General features: G+C 39.5%; 1 protein-coding gene across 1 annotated transcript; it reads left to right on the forward strand.

Annotated features, from left to right (window-relative positions):
• Positions 1-521: 521 nt before the first annotated feature.
• LOC139128229 (uncharacterized) lies at positions 522-1,790 on the forward strand. The gene has a single exon (XM_070694045.1). It carries the CDS (start codon positions 522-524, stop codon positions 1,788-1,790), a length of 1,269 nt encoding a protein of 422 aa, XP_070550146.1.
• The last annotated feature ends 14,616 nt before the right edge of the window (positions 1,791-16,406 follow it).

Genomic DNA, 16,406 nt, shown 5'->3' on the forward strand with positions numbered 1-16,406 from the left:
TTTCGTCGTAATTTTGATCCGTTTTCCGTGCTTTTTTTACGTTCTACAAACCACCACACCAAGCAAGCTCCTATCGAAGACTCTGGTTCGGGTATACACCTGGTCGACTTTTTTGGATTGTTTACAAGGCAAGAATGCGTCCCCTATTTTACACAAGACTTTCACTCTTTAGCATAAGAAAAGCTGTGAATGCTGATTACCATCAAAGAAGACTTGACTCTACCGTATGGCACAAACTAAAATCTCTAAACATATGTAAATCACGGTCAACAAGGCGTGGTACAACTGCTGGTACAAATCGTTACATTCCTGTTCATTTGACATCGAGATCATCTATCAGTCGATATCCGCAGAGAACTGTATGTTATCAGAACTTGATTAACGTTCAGTTGTGCAACAAATTTCCTTCTCAAAGCCACAAGAACGTTAACATTACAGCCTGCTTATTAAATCCGTGTTCCATCAACAAGAAAACTACCCTAGTTCATGATTTTATTATCTCTCACAATCTTGACATTTTGATGCTAACTGAGACCTGGCTAAGTGGTGATTGCCGTGATGCTCCGGTCATAGCCGAGATCTTACCTCCCGCTTATAAAATACAGGAGAAGTCGAGGCAAGGTCGTGGTGGAGGTACAGCCATTATCTACAAGGATAGTATTGGTGTTTCAAGGAGAAATCACACAGCTACACTTGCTAAATCCTTTGAAGCTTTGTCTGTTGAGTTACGTATCATATCGGATTGTGTTATGGTGCATACAATCTATCGTCCACCTCCATCCAAAAAGAATGGTTTCTCTTTTGCGATGCTTATGGAGGAATTTGAATCCTTCCTTCATGAAATCCAGTTCAACCGATTCATTCTATGCGGTGATTTGAATATTCACCTGGATGACCCATCGTCCTCAGAGGGTAAGCGTTTCCTGGATTTACTTAATTCATTCGACCTCGTCCAGCTGGTCAATGGCGCAACACATCGCAAAGGCCATACACTGGACGTGATCATTGCTCGCTCTACAGATGCTGACCTGTTGGCAAATGTTTCACCAATAGACATGTGTTTTCCCGATCACTATCCAGTATTTTTCGTCATCAATTTATCAAGACCAACCAGAGCAAGTGGCAAAGAAATATCGTATCGTCAGATTCGGAAAATAAAACTTGATAACCTGTCAGCCGACATCGATCGATTTGTCTCGGAGACAGCATCAATTGATGACCTTAATCACCTTGTGTCTGAATACACAACGTCCATGAAGAGCATTGTTGACAAACATGCCCCAGTGAAGACCCGTGTTATCAATCAAAAAATTGAGGCGCCATGGTATAATGATGACATCAGGGCTGCGAAGCAAGTACGGAGACGATATGAAAAATTGTGGAGAGATTCTGGACTTATGGTACACCGTCAGATGTTTGTGAATCAGCGTGATAATGTGAATTCGATGATTGATGATGCAAAAACGAACTTCTACACGGGCATGATTGAGGACAGTACCTCTGATTCGAGACGTCTGTTTCGCGCCGTATCGAATTTATTAGGGTCGGACACTCGTGTTGATCCCTTATCGGATACAACCCCGTCTGAGAAGGTTGAGGCTTTTGCCAAATTCTTCTCGGATAAAATCAAGAAAATTCAGCTTGGATTCCCGGCTATTGACACTGACGTTATCACTGCCTCCGAGAGCTATGGCTTTGATCTGGACATTAAATGGGGCGACTTTGAACCTGCTACGGCTGATGAGGTGCGTTGCATTGTGATGAACTGCCCAAACAAGGTCGAGTTTTAATTGATCCATTGCCAACTAAATTGGTCAAAGCCTGTATTTCTTCACTGCTCCCTGTTTTTCTCAAAATTATCAATCTTTCGTTGTCGACAGGAAAATTTCCTGATCGTCTGAAACTGGCAATGGTCACTCCAATTCTGAAGAAAGCATCATTGGATCAGGATGTTTTAAACAATTATCGACCAGTGTCAAATTTATCATTTATATCAAAGATTATAGAGAAAGTCGTAGCGGCCCGATTACAGAGCCATCTCAATGTCAATAATTTACATGTACCTCGTCAATCTGCGTATACAAAATATCATAGTACTAAGACCGCTCTACTCCGATTACATAATGATATCGCTTGTGCCATTGGTCAACAGAAAGTTGTTTTGCTTGTCATGCTTGATTTGTCGGCAGCCTTCGATACTGTTAGTCATGATCTTTTGTTACACAAACTTCGTTCAATTGGCATTACTGGAAATGTGCTATCATGGTTTTCTTCCTATCTCTCGAACCGTGATCAATGTGTAATTCTCAATGGTGCTGTGTCCGCCACCAAAAAATTGGAATGTGGGGTTCCCCAGGGAAGTGTACTCGGTCCCATTTTATTTACATTATACACATCATCATTAGCTGAATTGCTCACTGATCGCGGTGTTTCACATCAATTGTATGCGGATGATACGGGGATTTACATCTCGTTTGAGGTTGATGACTCGGCACCCGCCATTGCTCAGATTTCTGATTGTATCAGGGGTGTGCAGTATTGGATGTTGAGTCACCGTTTGAAGATGAATGACAGTAAGACGGAGGTCATCTGCTTTGGAACGAGGCATTCCCTCTCCCGTCTCGGGCCTGTGGATGTTACAATAGGCGGCTCCCTCGTGAATTCGGCGCCAGTTGTCAAAAATCTTGGTGTTCTTCTCGATAGCCAATTGACGATGGAGCGGCATGTGACATCCACATGCAGGAGTGCATACTTCCATTTACGGAATATAGCTCGCATCTGTAAATTTCTCCACGTTTGTCACTTGAAAGGCTCATTCATGCTTTCATTTTTCTAAGTTGGACTATTGCAATGTATTGTTTCTTGGGCTTCCCTTATGTTTACTACGGAAATTACAGCTAGTTCAAAATAGCGCGGCTCGCTTATTGTCTGGCTGCCGCAAGTATGATCACATATCTCCTGTTTTAAGATCACTTCATTGGCTCCCAATCGAGCGTAGAATTGAATTCAAAGTCTTATTACTGGTTTTTAAGGCACTTCATGGTCTTGCGCCTATCTATATCATTGACCTTTTAACACCCAAGAGTAATACGCGCCGTCTACGTTCTTCAGATTCGGGCTTGCTTGAGGTTCCGTTTACGAGGTCTTCATTCATATACAAACGGGCCTTCAGCCATGTCGCTCCGCGTTTATGGAACGATTTACCGGCTGATATTAGAATGTGCAATACCATCGATTGTTTTAAGAAACGTCTAAAAACGCATCTTTTCCGCAAAGCTTTTAATTAATTGTCTTTTTAAGATTTTATACATTTTCCTGTGTCTGCATGTTTTTTAGTGTCAAAGGTTTGTTTATTTTTTACATTTGTGAACCGTTTAGAGCATTTTATGGATTTACGGTATAGAAAAATAAAAATTATTTTATTATTATTATTATTATTTTGTGTACAAAGCCATAATTCAGGCATATCTCAACTGATTTATTCAAAGTTGTACAAGGACATTGACCTATGTTATACTTATGCACATTGAATTGTTTTGTGATACGATCCAATATGGCCGCCTTGTGGCCATTTTTTTACGACTTTCCATGTCCTGAACAATAAGTCAGACATGTATCTAGCAAATTTATTCAAAGTTGGTACAAGGACATTGACTTATAGTATACATAAGTACATTAATTTGTTTCTCGATATGGTCTGATATGGCCACATGGTAGCAATTTTGTTATGGTTTTTTTCATGTCGAGAGCCATAACTCTAGCAAGTCTCAACTGATTTTATTAGTTGTACCTGGGCATTGACTTATGTAATACATATACGTGTTGATTTTTTAAACAGTAAGATCAAATATCGCTGCGTGGCGGCAAATTTGTTACGATTTTCTCATGTACTGAGCCATAACTCAGACATACCGGTATTTCCACCAGTATCATTCAAAGTTGGTACAAGGACATTGACCTATTTCATACATGCTCGTCAGTTGTTTCACATCATGTAGCAGTATCATGTCAATTATTGGAAGTTTCATAATTAGGTTGATATGTCAGAAATACTGCATCAAATTTCATGAAACTTTGTACAGATGTTAAGCTCACATTACTTTAACAGTGAAAAAGACATTTATCAGTGTCATTTTAATTAATTTGTAATTGCATATGTAATGAACTTTCCTAATTAGAGTGATATATCCACAAATACAACGTCAAATTTGATGAAACTTGATACAGATGTTGATCTCATAGTGTTGTAAATACTACATTAAACTTTATGAAATATGGTACCGGTTATCTATTAGTGTTAGGATAGAATGAAAAAATGTTTTGCAACATCCTGTCAACTAATTCCCAGTTGACTCATTTAATGACCTTTAGGATAGTGGCCTACATTGGTTTTATGTTTTTCATCACCATGGAACCCATTCTTGGCCATTGAGTGCCATCTGTATCAAAGTATTTTTATCACAGAACCTGTAATCAAAGTACCCATTAGCAAGCGGGGACTGGGTCATCAACGATGACTTGTTGTATATGTGTATGTTACAGCGGTCAATTGGACTTGATCCAGTTAAGTGTTTTCACAGATAGACAAACGTTGCTCTTTACGTACGTGTCGGGCAATTTGGAAGAACTACGATAGTTGTTGCTGTCAAGAAGAGTTGGAAAATGTAATTGTTATGGTGCATACTGGCTTCACAAATGTATCTCCCATTTCTTCAAAGGACTCTGATTTTTCACAGTGATTTGTGAAAGTTTAGCACCCTGTTATTCTCACAATATCGATGACTTAGTCGGCAACAATTCGGCATAAAATATATGTATTTGTTTTCAGAGACCACCTGGTTGACAAAAAATATATGAATATCAGTTTGACTTTTGTTCGCGTCTTCTTAAGTTACACTCTTTTGGTCGAGTTGTCATGTCAAATGTCAAACTGGGAAAACATTGTTTCGTGCAATGATAAATTGCCTTAGTAATTTAGTTCGGGCAATGATACGATCTCTTATAATACTTACTCAATGTTTTACAAATCTAACTGTTCGAAATTTACTAAAATAGTTAGTTTGGAGGCGGTGTACCTTCTTTGTGTGCAATGTTCATAGTTTCTGGTTTACAAGAAACAAATAGAAGGGAAGTGCCCGAGAAGCGACTTTTAACCACACACACACACACACACACACACACACACACTCTCACACACACACACAAATTACAGTGTCATGTCCAGAGGCATTTACTGTTCAGTCAATCTGTCGAGATTGCTATGGGTCGTGTTGTTGTCTTACAGTTGTAGACTCAGAGCGAAAAGTTATCCGATAATTCAGTCTGAAGGCATTCCATCGAAAACTTCAGGTTTCAGGGTCATTGGAGTATTTTGAGCGAATACAGAAGTGTTAAGTTATTTTCTCTGTAGTGCAGTGTATGCTGTGTGATAAAATCAGCCACTATTTTTGATGAACATTCATATGAAAATCTCTCTTTAGACGTGTTTCGTAATTCGTAAAGTTTTGGTTATCTCATTTATCATTCTTACTATCATTAATTTATGCAGTTATTCCGATTAAAACGACATAATAAAGCTATAGTCTAAGGTGGACTAGTTTTACAGTAGCATATTCCGTTTCCTATTGATATATCGATTGAACTTGTCATCATATGTTTGAAGTATGAAACATAATTCTGTCAAATATTCATCAGCCAGTTAGTCCCTCATACTTTTTGGCATTATTATGACTGTAGAATTTTGATCCTTTTTTTGCCAGAAATTTTATGTGCTCCTCATCGCGTACTTGCACGTCTACATGCAACTGTTGTTTTGTTATGCAAGTCCAATGATCTTGAATTACGCAGTGAATAAAAACTATCGATAATGGGTTTTCACAAGGGGATACTGTGCGAGCATGAAGTAGGAGTGACCACAGAAGGTAAAATATGAAGACAAAAATGTTGAATCTGTATGCAAGTTAAGAAATTCAAACAGCCACTCAGCTACAGCCCAGCCTTCCTCGTTGCTGCACAACAGCCTAAAGTGGGACAGACGCTACCGGTACACATAAATTTCCTGTCAATCAAGACTGACGGGGAGGCTGTAAACAAGAATATATGCACTACTTCCTTTTACCAATGACCATTTCTCTTACCTTCGTTATTTGCTGACTTATATTTCTGTTGGTTATTCACAATTAAACGCATTAAATTTTCCACACGTACCCGCCATATTTGTCGATATGCCAAATACTTGTTGCCAATTGTCAGTAATTAAAGTTGGCCACGAGAAAACATAGCAACATCACGTCCACTCTTACGCTAATTTGTGACAGTCGCGGTTTGTTACTCGGACGTATGTAAAGGCACCTACTGGTCTGAAAATCAGTGGGAAAGTAAAATCGTGATGTTAAATTCCTTATGCATGTATGCTAGCAATTATACCTTCCTTAGAGAGTGTTCAACAGAAGGATATACGCGAACGTTGCTTACCTGGTTTGTCGCCATATCTTTGTTGTATGGAACCGATGTGAGCGATCTAGCAAACGGTTTAATGATTATCAGTGACTCAATTAGTGTACGTGCAGGTGAAGTATTTTGTGCAAGTGACCTGATTTTGTGTTTCAGCCAATCCACAAAGGGAGTTTACATAGTAAATCGTTCGGTGAATGCACTCTGACTTATCGTTAACATTCTACGTCGCAAACTCATTTCAAATTACATCGAGAACGGTGACGGCGATTCTGCGTAGCAGTAGTTTATGGTCAACGATAGGACCTTGAATTGGTACTAAGTTTTCAAAGTAAAAAGATGTAAATGTTTAAGCTTTCCAACTAAGGTCAAAGGTTTACAATATATCGATGTCTCCCTCGTCAAAACTCTACATGAGGCTAAATGGGGAGGAGTCGAAACCGTGTGTACTTATATGTATACCCTTGCTATGAGAGCGTCCCCGAAGTACTTGATGATAACAAGGTGGTAAGCCTACACCCTACCTTTTTACAGGTGTCCACGGTTGTTCGACATCGAGTTTTTCAAATTTTAACATAATTTTAATGAGAAATAGAAGGCAAATATAGGGAAAGACAACATAATTAAAGAGCTAAAGTAATTTGAAAGCATTTCTTCTTGCACGCGGATCGACGAGGACATTGACCTATGTCATACATATGCACATTGATTTGTTTTGTGATATGACCCAATTTTTCATGTCGAGAGCCATAACTCTGGCAAGTTTCAACCCATATTTTTCAAAGTTGGTACATGGACATTGACTTACCGGTATGTCATACATATGCATGGTGATTTTTTAGACAGTAAGATCAAATATGGCTACATGGCGGCCATTTTGTTACGATTTTTTTCATGTACAGAGCCATAAATCAGACATATTTTCACCAGTATCATTCAAAGGTGGTACAAAGACATTGACCTCTTTCATACATATGCTCGTCAATCTGTTAACTGCATGTAGCAGTATCATGGCAATTACTTAAGTTTCGTAATTTGGCTGATATGTCGAGAAATACTGCATCAAATTTCATGAAACTTGGTACAGATGTTAAGCTCACATCGCTCTAACAGAGAAAAAGACATTTATCAGTGTCATATTAATTAATTTGCAATTGCTTATGTAATGAACTTTCCTAATTAGAGTGATATATCCACAAATTCTGAGTCAAAGTTGATGAAACTTGGTACAGATGTTGATCTCATAGTGTTGTAAATACTGCGTCAAACTTCATGAAATATGGTACCAGTGATAATCTGTCAGTGTTAGGATAGTATGCAAAAATGTTTGGCGACATCCTGTCGATTTATTACTAATTGACTCACTTAATGATCTTTTGTAATTAGGATGGCAGCCTACATTGGTTTTATGTTTTCACCACCATGAAACTCATTCTTGGCCATTGAGCGCCATCTGTATCGCAGTATTTTTATCACAGACCTAATTAATGAAGAGGACTCTATCCTCTCTGAGGACTTGTAATTAAAGTACCAATTAACAAGTGGGGACTGTGTCATCAACGATGACTTGTTGTAGGAATTTCAATAGCGTTGTGGGAAGCTGCTATTTTTAAAAAAGAGTGTATGTGCGATGTATGATAGTGAGCATGCGTGCGTGAGTGCTTCACGAACTCTACAACGTGTTGAGCGGTCTCAGTCAGAAAAATGTAACAACTTAGCCGGCTATTGAACCACTCTTTTTTGGGAGTGGAGATTTAGCCGAGTGGTTCTGTCTGTGGCCTCTCAGCTAGGCGACTGATGCCGTATGTTGTGGATTCGAATCCGATTGAAAACTATCCGTATTTTCTATCCTGGGTTGGTAACACTGCTGGTGGACAGAATTGTCCCCGAGGTTATAGTTCGCCCAGTTAAAGCGATGAAATTCGTTTCTTCGCTTCGATAAAGTGTGTATGTGCGATGTATGATAGTAAGCATGCGTGCGTGAGTGCTTCATGAACTCTACAGTGTTGAGCGGTCTCAGTCAGAAAAATGTGACAACTTAGCCGGATATTGAACCACTCTTTTTTGGGAGTGGAGATTTAGCCGAGTGGTTCAGTCTCTGGCCTCTCAGCTAGGCGACTGATGCCGTATGTTGTGGGTTCGAATCCGATTGAAAACTATCCGTATTTTCTATCCTGGGTTGGTAACACAATGTATGATAGTGAGCATGCGTGCGTGAGTGCTTCACGAACTCTACAACGTGTTGAGCGTCTCAGTCAGATAAATGTAACAACTTAGCCGGCTATTGAACCACTCTTTTTTGGGAGTGGAGATTTAGCCGAGTGGTTCTGTCTCTGGCCTCTCAGCTAGGCGACTGATGCCGTATGTTGTGGGTTCGAATCCGATTGAAAACTATCCGTATAACCCCAAACGCAATGGTAACGTGTTATATTTCAGACCGGGAACATTCATAATCTCATTGGGAGCTTTGGAAAACTTTATTTGTCCCTACAATGGTTACACAAGACAAGTAGGTAGGCCATACAGGTAGGCAACTGGATGAGGAAATGACGCACATCTAAGCCTGGCGATGTCGCTCGAAAAAGATTCACAAGACTACCCACGGAGGCAACCAACATGGCAGTTTGTCATCAGTCCAGCTGCAGGGCTTTCTAAGAAGGTTTAATCCCTGAACTATGGTGTCCAATCCATGCCAAAATTACTACTTTGATTTTACAACACAACATGCCATTCCGAATTCTATTTTACAATTCAACATGCTATTTCACAACACAACATGCCATTCCGAATTCTATTTTACAATTCAACATGCTATTTCACAACACAACATGCCATTCCGAATTCTATTTTACAATTCAACATGCTATTTCACAACACAACATGCCCTTCCGAATTCTATTTCACAAGTCAACATGCTCTTCCGAATTTCATTTGACGACACATCATGCCATTCCAAATCCTATTTCACAACTCAACATGCTCTTCCGAATTTCATTTGACAACACAACATGCCATTCCAAATCCTATTTCACAACTCAACATGCTCTTCCGAATTTCATTTGACAACACATCATGCCATTCCTAATCCTATTTCACAATTCAACATCCCATTCTAAACCTAGCTCTGCGGAGCAGGGCAGTGGCCAGTGTTACTGGCTATCGAACAAGATTCAAAATGGCGGACGCGAAATGGTCCCCTCGCACAGAGAGAGAAATGCGAACTTTGCACAAGTCTAAAAACGCAGCTTAGCACATTGTGTATCTAAAAAAGATGAGCGTGCTCGAAAACTAGGATCGATCACGATTTTAATTAAATTAAAAATTGGCTGTTTTTGGAAAAGAAACTGCGCGCTGCAATCAGCAGTTTTGTCTATGGTGCACCGTGCGTGGGAGGCTTATCGTGAAAGACCGAGATTTACTATATGGCGTCTGATACGGATATGGTCCCATCGCATCGGAGAGATGAAAGTGGGCTTTGTGTAAGTTCAAAAGCACAGCTTAGCTCATCGTGCATCTAGACAAGTTGAGCGTGCTCAAAATAGGAGATCGATCACGATTTTGGGTGAACAAAACCGATTGTTTTAGGTGGAGAAACTGCAAATTGCAACCAGTGGTTGGTTTTGCCTATGGCGGTCAGCAGGGCTGTGGTGGGAGGCCTTTAGCCGGCAAGGGGTGGAATATTGGGGAGTGGAAAATTTTCGAAAAAAAAAATTCCCCACAAATTTCAATAAAAATAATCAGCCAAAGAAACTTGAGAAAAACAGATGACGCACTTAGGTTAAAGAAAAAAAATCCTTCAAAAGTTACTTTCTGAAACACATTTTTATTTTAGTCTGCATCAGATATACCATGATTCTTTTGCCTAGAGGGGGGGGGAGGGGAGATCTGAAGGGTATAATCGTGGCAAGTAAATGAAGTAACTTTTTTATTTTATAACTTTTTGTTCTGTTTACAAGATGCTTCGCAAAACCCTGCTGAGTGAAATAGTTCCCGATTATGTTGCGTAAGAGCTTCTGTGCTACCATAACGATTGAGAAGCGAAGCGTCAGATCCAAAATTGCTGAAGTGCTTTGCCTTGGAATAGTTAGTAATTCAATACCGAATTTAGATTACGTCCTAGTGTTTAGTATCATTATACTCAATTTTTTTCTTTGAATTTCTTTTGTATTCCATTTGATTGTGCTAATTTTTGAAGATTGTTCAATGAGTCCGGCTCTGTCTACTAGGTTATAAATTTTCCTCGGGATCTGAACTTCAGCTTAATATCATTAATTCTACTTTGCATGTGGTCAATTAGGACACAAAATTCCAAGTGATATTCACTAAATACCTACGTCTTCAAGCACATATTCGTCTCCAAATAACTTTTTTGAAATTGTTGCAAGTTATTACTGAGCATGCTGAGTGTGCCTCGTACGTCTCTTGGGTTGGATAAAGGTCATGACCTCAGACACAGTCAATAAACTTGTCTGAGCGAAAAAATACTTTACATATTTAACACAGTTTACTTGCATCGAAGCCCGCTCGTACTAACGGTATTTGCACTGCAGTGCACTACCAAAAACATTATGCCATTCCTTTATGTTAATGAGTATTTACCAATTTTGACCCGGAACTATTTTTGTTGGAGTTTGAGTCTCAGATTGGGCAATCAGTCATTGATGCTGAAGATTGAAAAATGTAATAAAACCTTTAGGCATCGAATATTTCATTTTTGTCTGCATTTTGTCATCACAGATAATTGGTAAAGTGTAAAATGTATGATAAAACCAAAATATAACTTTACTGTAGGCTAAAGTGGTTAGTTGATTAAAATAAGTTCAGTGTAGAAAAGAAGGTAGAATAAATTCGGATTGGTGAGTAAAAAACATACATCCGCACATACCCACAAAAAACCAAAAAACGATTCAGTACTTTCGATAGGATTTTCTGACTCGATGTGCGGCGTTAGATGTTCGTTGTCTGCTCGCAAAGTGATTCTTTTTCACCCTTGAGTGCGGCGACAAAACGTTATAGGACGCCACACTGTTTAATTGACAATCTTGTGAGACGAAAGTTGCAATTTGTGAACCATTCACAGACCCCAATGGTCCACCCCTTGCCGGCTAAAGGCCTCCCACCACAGCCCTGCAGACCGCCATAGGCAAAACCAACCACTGGTTGCAACGCGCAGTTTCTCCACCGAAAACAATCGTTTTATTTCACCCAAAATCGTGATCAATCTCCTATTTTGAGCACGCTCAACTTGTCTAGATGCACGATGAGCTAAGCTGTGCTTTTGAACTTACACAAAGCCCAATTTCATCTCTCTATGCGATGGGACCATATCCGTATCAGACGCCATATAGTAAATCTCGGTCTTTCACGATAAGCCTCCTACGCACGGTGCACCATAGACAAAACTGCTGATTGCAGCGCGCAGTTTCTTTTCCAAAAACAGCCAATTTTTAATTTAAAATCGTGATCGATCCTAGTTTTCGAGCACGCTCATCTTGTTTAGATACACAATGTGCTAAGCTGCGTTTTTAGACTTGTGCAAAGTTCGCATTTCTCTCTCTGTGCGAGGGGACCATTTCGCGTCCGCCATTTTGAATCTTGTTCGATAGCCAGTAACACTGCCCTGCTCCGCAGAGCTAGGTTTAGAATGGGATGTTGAATTGTGAAATAGGATTTGGAATGGCATGATGTGTTGTCAAATGAAATTCGGAAGAGCATGTTGTGTTGTCAAATGAAATTCAGAAGAGCATGTTGAATTGTAAAATAGAATGCGGAAGGGCATGTTGTGTTGTGAAATAGCATGTTGAATTGTAAAATAGAATTCGGAATGACATGTTGTGTTGTGAAATAGCATGTTGTGTTGTAAAATCAAAGTAGTAATTTTGGCATGGATTGGACACCATACCTGAACTACTTGCCATTTTTCGATCGTTCGGCAAAGATTACATCGGCCCTTGGGATTGCCCAATGTTTGTCCCGTTTTACTCGCTTTGACTTGATTCCTCTGATAAAAGACAAAGCAACTTTACAAGAGTTTCCAGAAAAAAAACGTAGCGACATCCCTACTGGGATCAACCCTCTCCACTGATAATGGGGTCTTCCAACTTACATGGCTGTGAGTCCATGTGATGTTGCTGCTATTCAAGTCGTATTATTTGGGACGGCAAACAGTCACGTCTGTCCTTTGATTCTGATCTTTTTTGTCTTTTTCCGAAGGAACGTACGACGAGACTGTGTCGATTGGTACCTACCACATCGGCCTAAATGTCTACTTATCACTGGTATTAGAGTTTGTGGAGAATTGCATTATTATATATGGCCAAAAGTATTGTGTCTTGCTTTGAAAGCAAACATTTCGAATGTAAGTGCAAGCAACCATTCATTTGAAAATTAAAACCGTTACAAAAATTTATATGATTTGTAGGGCGATTTGGCAGACTTATACCGCTTACGGAAATGTTACCTGTAGAGGTTGCCAAGAAAGTCATTGTCACTTACCCGATTATCACGAGATTTTCACCTTGTTGAGCTGTGTTTGGGGAAACGGTTGGCATTTATCTGGAGCGGCAAACAAGAAGCGACATACGTGCAAGTTAAATATTTACATGCGAGCGTCGTGTTTTCATGCTCCAGCCCATGCGGCAGTAAGATTGCACTAAATACACAACTAATTTATTACGGGCGATCTATATCAAGCATGAATAGGCTGTAGCAGACGTCACCACAGAGTAAAAACCTGTGGACTATGTACGAGTCTTTCATTCAAAGACATGGGATTTGAGGACGGTAATTACGACGTTAAAATTAAGGGTAGTTTACTTCTTCCAAAAGAGGAACAATATGAGCTCGTTTGGAATTTCAATTGAGCTTAGTGAGGGTATTCCTACCAAATGTTGAGCCGAGAAAATGACCGGTTTTGCCCGTGTTCTGCTCTGTGGCAATCATCAGTCCTGGAAAATTAAAAATGAAAACTTTTGTACCAGAGAAACAAATTACCTTAAATTTATCAATATTTGAATTTGAAAATGGCCACTATATTAAATCTTTGGGAAAATGATTTTTATTATTTTCACAAAAACAAGACGGTGAAAATTTTACTTACCCCAAGGGCTTCAAAGTGTGTCAACAAAAGTGGTGGGCCTAGATCATAAAGTATTGTAAAAATTTGAGAGCCGAAGTATCTGTCCCTGAGGAGCATTCTACCGCATGAAGACAAATTAGCGATTAAATCAGCTTCTGTTGAGTCATGGTACCTCCAAGAGACTATGGTTGAATGTATTGTGCATTTAAGGATTCGCTCGGAGAGAAAGAAACTGAATCATGGTACCGAATATTTCCGAGAAATTACAAGTTTCTGGCGATCATTCAGCAAGTGTGGAAATAAGGGGTGATCGTAAGCAATTTGGCGGAAAGCCACAATATGAACTTTGCAAACCGCTGTGTTTATGGTCCAAAACGCAGAAATGAGTGACAGAAATTTTGAAAACCGGAAATATTTTTCAAATATGGTCACAGTTACTTTGCCTTTTCAACAATATAGACTTCTGAGCTAAGATAGATGTTCTCCTCTATTTTTACCACTGTCTGTTCGTTCATCGACTCCCGTTTTTAAGGCAAAGCAGTCAGATTACTTCGAAAGAATAAAGATTACCCTTTAGTTAAAAGTATTATGGAAACTGTTTCTATTCACCAGTCGGAGTGCGATATACTTGTGTGACATCACTGCACTGCGTCGCTGCACTGTGTTCTCGGATACAGGTCGATAATAACGCGGAAGTGAGAGCTCCTGCCACATGCAGCATCGTTTCGATTGGAACTATAATTAATTAAATACGATATCGATAACAATTCAGTTGTCTATGAAGATGTGGTCCACCACAATCCGAGGAAACTTGGCTTCTCATTGAAGCCAGAGTTTTCTCTGCCAGTACCACTACAAGTGTATCTGCATTTCCCCGACACCCATGGTTCCCATGACTCCCCTCTGTATGTCTATCTATCTGTCTTTCTGCAGTTTCTGTCTGTCTGGTTCCCCTCTCTCTCTCTCTCTCTCTCTCTCTCTCTCTCTCTCTCTCTCCCTCTCTCTCTCTCTCTCTCTCTCTCTCTCTCTCTCTCTCTCTCTCTCTGCGTTTACGGGAAATAACTGATCGTGCCATTAATTCATGTTTTACTAAAAGGCTGAAGAAGTGTGTACTTTGAACTGTCTTTCCATGATGACCCGTTTCCAAGCATTGATTTGTAAACATTGTAATATTTTATCACAGAGTCGGGTCCTAGTGATAAGATTATTGCCCTTACGGAAATAAAACAGAGATAATGGTTGAATTACCGGCCAATGTTGATCCAGACAAGTGTTGTTACTTTGAAGTTTGATATATAAATACAGATATATGAATACTAATATCAGTATTTATTATTCAGGAATTATTATACTCGAAAAAACAGACCATTCACGGCTACGGGTGCATTTTGGAATTCTTACGATTGTAAGTGGTTTTCACATAAGCAATGACTGTTTCTCGCTAACCGAGGCACACTAAAGATGATGACAGCCGAAAACAATTACGCGGACTTTTAGTTCTCCAACCGACAACCCAAAAAAATACCGAAAATTACGCCCACTTCAGAAAATATATCTGGGATTCGATCTAAATAATATTAATGGTAGCAAGCAATGTGCAAAGTTCACATTTTGGAGGCGCCTTTTTTGTTGTCACCACTTCAGATGCCTGTTGCATAATGAACGTTCGCCATCACATTGCTCCTATTGATCATAATACTTCTACCCATACTTATCCGTATGTTGTCAGGGACAAACAAATACAGGCAGAGACAGATAGATAGACAGACCGAGAAACGGAGTGATGCGATGAGACAGAGGCAAGGGGAAAATAATGTTCTTTGAAAACTTCATGCCACCCTTATTTTTAGCTCACGTGTTCACACAGGTTGGCTAATGTTATAGCGATGTTTGTCTGTCTGTCCGTGTGAGTGTGTGTGTGTGTGTGTAGTGTTGTGTATGTGTATGTGTGAATCCATTGCAACAGTTGCCAACCATACATACTTCATCTTGGTTTGATTGACGAAGCATCAAAATATGTTCAAACACACTTGACATTATGAATATCACAAAGTAAGGCCTACGAGAGCAATTAAATATATATATATATATATATATATATATATATATATATATATATATATATATAATATATATATATATATATATATATATATATATATATATATATATATATATATGTAGTTTAGTCCATCGTCCAACGGGCGCTAGCCCATTTACTGGATTAGGTACCCATTACCCACTACCCCAATGGAGCACTTCGGAGTAAAGTGCCTTGTTCAAGGGCACAACACCGAACTGGAGTCTCGAATTCACCATCCCCCGACAGTGAATCCGCTACTCTGGATCTACCGGGACTTGAACCGGGTCTCGAACTCACCGTCCTCCTATAGTGAGTCCGTTACCCTAACCACTGGTCCACGGTGCCGCCTTGACACTCACTTGAGTATGCCACATCCAAGCAAATGTGAGCAAAGTGTCATTGACTTGCTGCTGGTTGGTGTTCTCCAATTGAGAGAGCCGTGGTACAATAGACAAAAATCGTAGAATCAATGTTAGATTCATTCTTAATGATCTGTATTTTATGATATGCTCTTTCGGAAAATATTGAGTTTGACCTTGGCAAAGCGATTATATCGTCGTATTTATTTGCCGAATATAGACCACACTGCATTTGGTCGTATTTGGATTTTGCTTTCTCTTTGCTGTTCAACATTCCTAACATATTTGACAGTTGTCTCTGTTGTATATTTACAAAAATAAGCATCGACTTCAATAACAGGCATTTCTCGCTTTTTATGTCACTGCTTGCCCATATCCCTGCCCCTCTACGAAAAGTCTTCATAAAACCCGCACTGCATATATTTATGTTACT

The sequence above is a fragment of the Ptychodera flava genome, unplaced genomic scaffold (genome assembly GCF_041260155.1).
Source record: "Ptychodera flava strain L36383 unplaced genomic scaffold, AS_Pfla_20210202 Scaffold_46__1_contigs__length_1169225_pilon, whole genome shotgun sequence".
In the NCBI taxonomy this organism is placed as follows: Eukaryota; Metazoa; Hemichordata; class Enteropneusta; family Ptychoderidae; genus Ptychodera; species Ptychodera flava.

What these genes read in the sequence shown, in the direction of transcription:
- LOC139128229 (XM_070694045.1), top strand. Translation starts at nt 522, where the DNA reads ATGCTAACTGAGACCTGGCTAAGTGGTGATTGCCGTGATGCTCCGGTC.